The sequence below is a fragment of the Calidris pugnax genome, unplaced genomic scaffold, assembly GCF_001431845.1.
Source record: "Calidris pugnax isolate Ruff unplaced genomic scaffold, ASM143184v1 scaffold63, whole genome shotgun sequence".
Classification (NCBI taxonomy): domain Eukaryota; kingdom Metazoa; phylum Chordata; class Aves; order Charadriiformes; family Scolopacidae; genus Calidris; species Calidris pugnax.
The window spans coordinates 2258223-2267030 of NW_015090852.1; the positions used below are offsets into that span (position 1 = coordinate 2258223).

Sequence of the window (8808 nt, forward strand, 5' to 3'; positions counted from 1 at the left end):
CGGTGGCGGGGTGATCCTTGCCCTTCTTTTTTGGCTGTGCTGTTTTGACACTCTTTGTTGCTTTTTTTATTTTTTAATTTTTATTTTTTTTTCCCTTTTGTTTAATGTTTAATTTCTTTTCCGCCAGCCTGGTCGATGTGTTTTTCGATATTGTTTTCCGTCCGCTGTTTTCTTCTCTCTCTTGCGCAGAGACTGGTGCTGATGAACATGCCCGTGGCCGAGGACATGACAGTCCATTTTACCTCCACCTTGATGGCGCTGATACGCACAGCCTTGGACATCAAAATTGCCAAAGGTAAGGTCAGCGGAGGAGAGAGGGGGACAGAGCCAGGAGGATTTCAGAGTGACTAGCACTCATCCTTTGGGCAGGGTGACACAGCACCACAGCCAAATTGAGGTTGGCCGCCCAGAGTCTGGCTTGTGGATGGAAGCAATTACCTTGAGCAGGCAAATTTCTGCCCCTCTCTATAAAAAATCAATTTCTTTAGGGAAGAGGTGGCCAGTTTTCTACTAGAAGTTGCTTCTAGAGAGCAGAAACAGCATGATGTCCACTGTGTGAAGGGAGAGAGAAAGAATTCCCCTTCCTCCCCGTGTACAAAACCAGACCAAAGAGGGAAAAATTCGCATGTGCTTGGCTTCCTAAGGCTGGGAAACAGAAATCTCTCTCTCTCAGAGAAGATAAAACATTCAGAGCAGGAAAACCTGCTTTGTTGTTGTTGCTGGAAACACTCTGATTCATCAGATCAAAAGCTTTCTGCAGAAACATGCCATTTTCAACACAATGCCCTCTGGGAACAGCTCAGCTGTTGGAAGAAAACCCAACCCAGGGCAAGACAGCAGCCAAGGCCCAGTACTGTGACACCTCCTTGGGTTCAGGCCTCTCTAGATAAAGCACAGATTTGAACCCGGGTCTCCTATAGCTCAGCAGAGTTGCCCCAGGGTCAGGTGTCTCTGGTTGGTGCGTGTTGACAGCTGCCTTTGAGCCTCAAGTCTTCCTAAGCTCAGCAAATCCCTTCACCACTGTCCAGAGAGCTCTGCTCTCCTCGCACAACGTTGCTGAGCGTTTAAGGATTTCAACCAAGTGGAGCTGCTCTTTCACCAGTACATGATCTGCTCACCAGCAAAGAGAAAGTGGGGCAGCAGCAGGTGTGTGTGGGCTGGAGTAGGATTGGAGCCGCAGAAACGGACCCAAGGCGAGCTTGAAGATGGCAGCTTTGAGTGGGAGGGCAGGGGATGGGGAGATGGAGGCACATATGGAAGGGATGGTAGGAAAGTTTCCCTGCGAGAGCAGGAGACCGGGCTCGCTGATGCAAGATGGCCCTTCCAGCCCAAAGAGAGCTGGTTTTGCTCCTTGTGAACCTCACTTCAGGATGGGAAAGGAGTGTTTTTCGTTGGACCCTGGTGCCAGGTCTTGATGTATGTGGACCATTTCTTCCCTCTGCTGTTCAAGGTGGTGCAGATTGGCAGCAGTTAGACTCTGAGCTTCAAAAGGAGATCCTGACCATTTGGCCTCACCTGTCCCAGAAGATGCTCGACCTGTTGGTACCCATGCCAAAAAGTGAGTCTTTGTGGGGGTTGTCATTGCTGCTGAGTTTCCGTTATACCCACAGCAGAATTCTTCCCAAAGGGATGTGGGGACTGGTGAGACCCATCCCCAGCGGGGGGAGAAGTGGGAAAAGGGGTTGTGTTGCTACAGGCTGGCTTCTGACTTGCTCTGCCTGGCTGCTTGGGAACCCTCTTGAAAATTGCCCAGTTTGCAGTGATCTACTCCTGCCAAAACCAGTCTCCTGTAAATCATCTCTGGAGAATATAAGGGCAGGAGGCTGAGCATCACTTGCTCTGTTACATATGACGATATGATGAAGATGTGTGTCTTGATGGTTTGTGATGATGCTTTCAAGCCATCTCCATCCATTTTATCTCCACATGGAGTGTCTGGGTGTTCATCTCTCTCTGGGGAGCGGTGAGCAGAGTTTGAAGGTCATCAGGGTATTCCACAGCAGTGCTCATCCCGAGATCCGGGCTGGTGCCTTCAGACCTGCTGTTTCTGTTAACACACAAATGTCTCCACTTTGTTCCCTCTTGTGCTCTCAGCCTCTGACCTGACTGTTGGCAAAATATATGCAGCCATGATGATCATGGATTACTACAAGCAGAGCAAAGCGAAGAAGCAGCGGCAGCAGCTGGAGGAGCAGGTGAGGCTCAGTGAGCTCACACGGTGGGTAGGATGGGGATGTTCAGAAGACCCTCACTGCTTCCTACCATGTCCCAACCGAATCTGCAGCCAGCTGCATGAGATGCAGCTGAGGGATGAAGCTGGTAGTACAGGGTGGGGTTTGGTGACTACAAGGTGTGCTTAGCTGCGTCCTCAGTCCCTGACAGTGAAAATGAGCATGCCACCCCCTTCCCAAGCACTGGAGGCTTGGTTGGTAAAGCACGGGATGTTCATCTGCATTTCCTCCAGGCTCAGTTCCTTCCTTTCTTCCATACAGAAAAATGCCCCCATGTTCCAGCGCATGGAGCCGTCCTCCCTGCCACAGGAAATCATCTCGAACGCGAAGGCTCTGCCTTACCTCCAGCAGGACACCCTCTCGGGCCTGTGAGTATTGCTGTGAGAAAAAGGGAGGTATTCCTGTCATTTTTCTGTTCCAGCAGCCATCTTTTTGTTCTCTGGAGCTGGCACTGGGATGCACAGAGGGTTAAAGAGCTGCCAAGAGCAGTGGAAACCCAGTTCGGGGCAGAAAGCTCCCGGCACAAAGCTTTTGCAGGATTCCAGTTAGCAGGTGTGCATCAGCATCACCAACAGCAGCAGAGGTGGCCAAGGGGGACATCCAGGTATCTGCATGGATGTTCTTCTTGGAGGAACCACCCTGGCACTAACTGCAAATTCTTTTACTGGGAGGGCTTGGGATGGACCTGAACCTCCAGAGCAGTTGAACAGTGGGTGGCACAGGGTCGGTGGAGGATCCCAGCACCCTGGCTGGTGGGACTGAGATGGTGGAAGTTGCTGGCACTGCACTTGGTATGTCCCACTGCTGCTGCAGGACATGGGGCACCGGTGTCCTCTCCTGTCTGGGCACCACTTCAGATGTCTCTTTGAGGTCCCTTCCAACCCTAACCATTCTATGATTCTATGTCCAAGGAATATGATGTTTGTCCTGAAGGTCTCAGCCTCGACAGCCTCAGGGGCAAGCAGAGGGGCTCTCCAGCTCTGAGCCACTGGAGAGGTGATACCCAGTGACAGCAGCAGCCAGCTTGTGGCCTCTCTGACACTGGACCATCTTTGCAGGAGCAGCCGGAGCGGGTTCCCCTCGCTGAGCCCGCTCTCGCCACAGGAGATCTTCCAGCTGGCGTGCATGGATCCGGCCCATGGGCAGTTCCAGGAGCACCAGTCTCTGGTAAAGTCACACACTGCCTGGTGGATGTGGTCCCAGCGAGTGTGCTGGTGGGCACGGGGAGGTGTGGGACTGCTGGTGAAAAGCTGCTCCCTGCCCCTGTGGCAGCGAGCACAGCGGGGAGATGGCAGACACTGGGTCACACATGGATCTGAGCAGGGGGACAAACATCCCCACGTGCCCCCAACTGGGACTCTGGCCCCTTACTTCTGTCCAGACACTGAGGACCCAGCCAGCCCTGGACCATCCCTGGTCAGTGGGGCCAAGCAGTGGCAAGTGCTTTTGGGGTGAGAGCTGCGAACAGGGTCCAGTGTCCTGCAGTAAAATATCCTTCTCTTCACAGGCGGTTCTTTTTTCCCCTGAGCGCTCATTTCAGTGGGTTACCCCGTGCTGAGTGATGGTATCTGATGTTTTCGGATTCGTGTTCATTTTGTTGTCAGTGCTGGTGTCCCCGGTCCCAAACGGATCTGTCAAACTGTCTCCAACGGGAGCACACCCCTCCGGCCTCACACACATGCCGGCGGGCAGCAGCAGTGTCTGTCTGTCTGTCTGTGTGTATATATATATATATACATATATCTATATATCTCTCTCTCTCCGTGTCTGTGTGTGTGCGTTCACGCACCACCCCGGCGCTTGTCGGACGCAGTGTTGTACCACTGTGCATCTCCAGCCCAATCCATGTCCCCGGGGTCTGTAGTACTCTGTGTGAGCTGTCTACCACGCAGGTGGGCATCCTCTGTCCCAGCCACCCCGACCACATCACTGTCCTGCTGGCAGGGAGGTGGCAGATGAGACTCCTCCTTCCCCATGAAGTTGGCCTTTTAGCAGATCTCCAGGATCTGCCCATCTCCTGGACACCACGTCCCGTACAAAAGAGCCCCCTAAATTGGGAATTAACCAAAGTGCAAAGGTGCCACAGGTGGTGGGCTTTCTTTTAATGGGGATGTGGCCAGAAACCTCTAAACCTCAGGGAGAAAATCCCTTATGTTTGTCCCCTTCTGGCAAAAGGAGGAGTTAAAGCCCAGGCAGTCAGGACATCACCAGATCCAGGCAGGGTTTCCACTGCCACTGGAGAGGTGCAAGATGAATTGGCCATCAGGCAAGCCTGGAGCATCACATCTGGGCTCACCTGCAATGGATTGTGAATTGGACATTATTTTTCAGTGGCAACGTGACGGATGATATATTTTAGACTCCCTTTTTGGCCCACTTAAATTCTGTCCCCAGTTGAGCGAGCAGGGCTGTCCCCTGCGAATGCTCCAACCCCATCCCAAGAGCTTGGCTGTGTGTTTATTTCCAGGAACCAGAGGTTAGGGAGTTTCAAAGAGTGCAGCCCTCTAACCGTGGCAACTACCTTCCCGTGGACACTCAGGACCACGCTGTCTCTGGGAGGGCCTCCTCCATGCCTCGTCTCACTGTGGATCCCCAGGTAAAACCAAGCAAAGCCCCCATGGGTGCCGGGTCCAAGAAAAGCCTACCAGGTAACACTGAGGCTTCTCTCCACACTGAGCAAGTCCTGTGAGCCCCACAGTGCCCCAATACTGGAGCATCTCCCCATCTTTGGGGTGCTGCACAAGTAGGAGAGCTGCTGTTCCCCTACATGGGGGCACCAGCAGCAGAGAACAGCTGGGGTGATGATCTCCTGGCTCAAGTGGGAGGTCCATGATGGAGCAGGGCCATACCAGGAGGTTGCAGGGTCCCCCCTCAGTGGGACACCCCTGCTTTCCTCCAGCCGTGGGCGCTGGTTGAAGTTCAAGGAGTGCCAGCCCAGATGTCAGATGATCTCCTGGGTGATGAAATGCCTTTTCCTTCCTTTCCTGTTGTCCCAACACACACGCTTCTCTGTCTGTCCAGGGGAACCCAGGCCACATCTCACCTCGTTTGTCTGCCCGGTTTCTCTGTTGTTCTGTCTTGTACTCAGCCTCCACCGAGACACAGACACTCTTATGGGGTTCGGTTTTGCTGTGAAGTCTCTGGGTCTGCTTTCTCACAGAGGTCCTAGTGTGCTAGTGTGACATGTTGTGGCACTTTGGGGGGGGCATGAAGAGGAAGGCAGGCCGTGCCTTGTGGGTTTTATTGACCCTTTGGCAGTGGAGAGGATGGTTAGAAGGAGGGGATGGGAGCAGAAAGGGTATGGTGCGAGGAGAGGAGACAGGGAGAATGGCCTGAGGCTGCAGAGACAAAAAGCTGCTAGAATAAAGCAAAGGAAAATATAGGAGGAGGTGATGTTTTCCACAAAACATGTGAGAGCTCAACCTAGAATGAGGGGAGAAGGTAGAAAGGTGAAGAAAGGAAGGGAAAAAGGAGAGGGATGATAAAACAACAGCATGAGTTGGGGAGAGGGGGAATGAGTGCAGGGGAAGGGGATGTGGAATTAAAGGAGGATCAAAGAGGACCAGTGCTCCTGCTGGAAAAGTGGCAGCAGCCAGGAAAATAAACACCAAGCGAGGGGCACTGGAGGACCCCCCCCTTTCTCAATGATTTCTTCTTTGCTGTCTCTGTTTGCTCCACCCCGTCCTGTTTTTGAGGCAGGGAGGGATGCTGAGACAGCCTGGGGGGCAATGGCCTGGTGCCCCTTGTGTCCCCACACCTGGGGTGGGGTGCCGCTGCTCTTCCCCTGACACGCAGTGCCTTGGCTTGAAGCACAGCCACCAGCTTTGCTTGTGGAGCATGGTGCCCAGCCGGCTGGGCCAGGGGAGCTCACAAGCACAAAAGCTAAACCCCACTTCCCTCCCGCCCCCCAATTTGTGCAGAGATTATTTGGTGAGGCTGTGCTTGGGATGGCGACCCTGCCCTGACTCTCCCCCATCCTGGTGGCTGGTGGGCCAGGGATGGGTGATGGGTGAACTAGTAATTGCTCGACCACCATCCCATCCCTCCAAGCCCTGCCCAGCGCTGACCCCCTCCCCGGCCGGCCGGGGTTGCTTGCAGGTGGTGACAGACACCAGCTCGATGAGGCGATCGTTTTCCACCATCCGGGACAAGCGCACCAACAGCTCCTGGCTGGATGAGTTCTCCATGGAGCGCAGCAGCGACAACACCTACAAGTCCCGCCGGCGGAGCTACCACTCCTCGCTCCAGCTCTCAGCCCGGCGCCTCAACGCCGACTCGGGTGAGCCCCAATCCCATACAAATGCCAAAAACCCCTCAACCCAGCGTCCCCCGCTCCTGGGGAGGGGAACGGTGAGGACTGATGGGGGTGGGTGTCCCGCAGGCCACCGGTCCGATGGACATCGCTCGGGCGGCAGGGAGCGGGGCCGATCCAAAGAGCGCAAGCACTTGCTGTCCCCCGATATCTCCCGCTGCAACTCCGAGGAGAGGAGTCCCCAGGCACACGAGGAGTCACCAGAGCGGCGGCGTGAGTCCCGGTCACCCAGCGAGGGCAGGTCACAGACACCCAACAGGCAGGTGAGTGACAAGGAACCCCTTCCTAAGCGTAGAGGGAGCTGCAGAAAGAGCTCCTTGTCAAAAACGGGAAGATAAGCCCCAATTCTGGGAGCTCTGCGCCATCTTTCTTCCCTTGTTATCCAGCATTGGAATGGGCTGCCCAGGGAAGTGGTTGAGACACCGTCCCTGGAGGTGTTCAAGACGGGTTCATAGAATCATAGAATGGTCTGGGTTGGAAGGGACCTCAAAGATCATCAAGTTCCAACCCCCCTGCCATGGGCAGGGACACCTCCCACTAGAGCAGGTTGCTCAAGGCCACGTTGACATGGTTGACATGGTCCTCAGGAATATGGTTTAGTGGTGTGTTTTTTGGTGTGTGGTTTTATTGGGTTTTGTTTTTTGGTTTGGTTTTTTTTTTTTTGGTCAGAGTTAGGTTGATGGCTGGACTAGATGATCTTTAAGGTCCCTTCCAACCTAGGTGATTCTATGATTCTATGGTGGCATCTCTGTGTCCCCTGTGAGCCGAGCAGGTTGGAGCTGCTCAGTCACCCTGCAGAGCGTTTGGGGAGAGGGCTGAACCTCCACACTGATCCTCTCACCACTGTGGCATCTGCTCCCTGCAAACGTTGAGGTGTCCCAGATACAAAAGCCTGGAAATGCCAGTGCTTGAAGCCCACAGAGATGCTGCCCGTAGAGACCAGCAGCTGGCGAGCCATTAAGCTCTTCCTGCAGCATTTTTGCAGGTGCTTTTTACTTTTGACCACCACAAACATCATCCTCGTCCATGGAGCAGACCTTGAGGCAGGGATGGGGCAGGCGAGAGTGCCTCATCCAAACGTGGGGGGCTCAGGCTCAGGGTGGGGGGCAGTGAGTGCACGGTGGTGCCCATCGCCCCTGTATTCCCCGGCGTGTCTTGGTGCGTTGCAGGGAACCGGCTCCCTGAGTGAAAGCTCCATCCCCTCCATCTCGGACACCAGCACCCCCCGGCGAGGTCGCCGCCAGCTCCCGCCGGTGCCCCCCAAGCCACGTCCCCTCCTCTCCTACGCCTCCATGCTGCGGCACGCCGGGGACGCCTCGCCGCCCGCCGAGGAGAGCGAGGGGGGTTCCCCGCTCCTCTCCTCCACCTTGGAGCCCAACGCCGCCGGCCTGACCGAGTCTTCCAGCTCCCCGGCGGGGAAGCAGAGCCGGCAGTCCACCCCGCAGCGTTACATCTCGGAGCCCTACCTGGCCCTGCACGACGACTCGCACGCCTCGGACTGCGGTGAGGAGGAGACGCTCACCTTCGAGGCGGCGGTGGCCACCAGCTTGGGTCGCTCCAACACCATCGGCTCGGCCCCGCCGCTGAGGCACAGCTGGCAGATGCCCAACGGGCACTACCGGCGGCGGAGGCGAGGGGCAGGGCAAGGGGTGATGTGCGGGGCCAGCATCGACGTGCTCAGCGACACCGAGGAAGACGACAAGTGCTAGAAGCTGCCCCCCCTCCACCACCCCCCCCACTTCTTCCCCCGGCCCCGTCTCGGCTCCATGTCCGTCCCCCCTCAACCTCCACCGGTCCCCTCGTCCCGCCGCCGCCCTTGCCCCTCTCCAATGCATGCTCTTCGCCACGCCTGGGAATGAAACAAAACCAAAACCAAATGCCAGGGGGGAAAAAAAAGGAGAAAACCAAACCGACTGGAACGGAGGGGAAAAACAAAAACAACAAAACACAAAACAAACAAAAAAAAAAAAGAAAGAAGAAGAAGAAAGGAAAGAAAAAAAAGTCTTTGTGCAAAAAAAAAATTAAAATCTGTCGACTTTCATTTATTACTATCACTTTTTTTTTCTGCACAGAGAAGCATTCGATGGGCGGCGGAGTGGCCCGGCTGGGCATGTGTGCTGGGGGGCGAGTGAGAGCCCCCCCGGCCGCAGCCCTGCTCCCTTCCCTGAGCTGGACCCTTGGGAAGTCTCATCCCAATGGTTTTCTGCTCCGGAGAGTCCCAGCAAGGGGGTACCAGGGCCCCCCCCCCCCTTTGCTCTGTCACTC

The 8808-nt window shown here is 55.4% G+C and overlaps 1 protein-coding gene across 1 annotated transcript in view; it reads left to right on the top strand.

The window, feature by feature from the left end:
- The window catches only part of CACNA1E (calcium channel, voltage-dependent, R type, alpha 1E subunit), a 189671-nt gene extending 180869 nt beyond the window's left edge, over positions 1-8802 (top strand). The window contains exons 43-51 of the mRNA XM_014943404.1: positions 190-295; positions 1451-1558; positions 2095-2195; positions 2493-2599; positions 3290-3398; positions 4699-4827; positions 6330-6510; positions 6613-6806; positions 7713-8802. Of these exons, the coding sequence (XP_014798890.1) occupies positions 190-295; positions 1451-1558; positions 2095-2195; positions 2493-2599; positions 3290-3398; positions 4699-4827; positions 6330-6510; positions 6613-6806; positions 7713-8252 (1575 nt within the window). The 3' untranslated portion in view covers positions 8253-8802. The remainder of the gene's footprint in view (positions 1-189; positions 296-1450; positions 1559-2094; positions 2196-2492; positions 2600-3289; positions 3399-4698; positions 4828-6329; positions 6511-6612; positions 6807-7712) is intronic.
- The last annotated feature ends 6 nt before the right edge of the window (positions 8803-8808 follow it).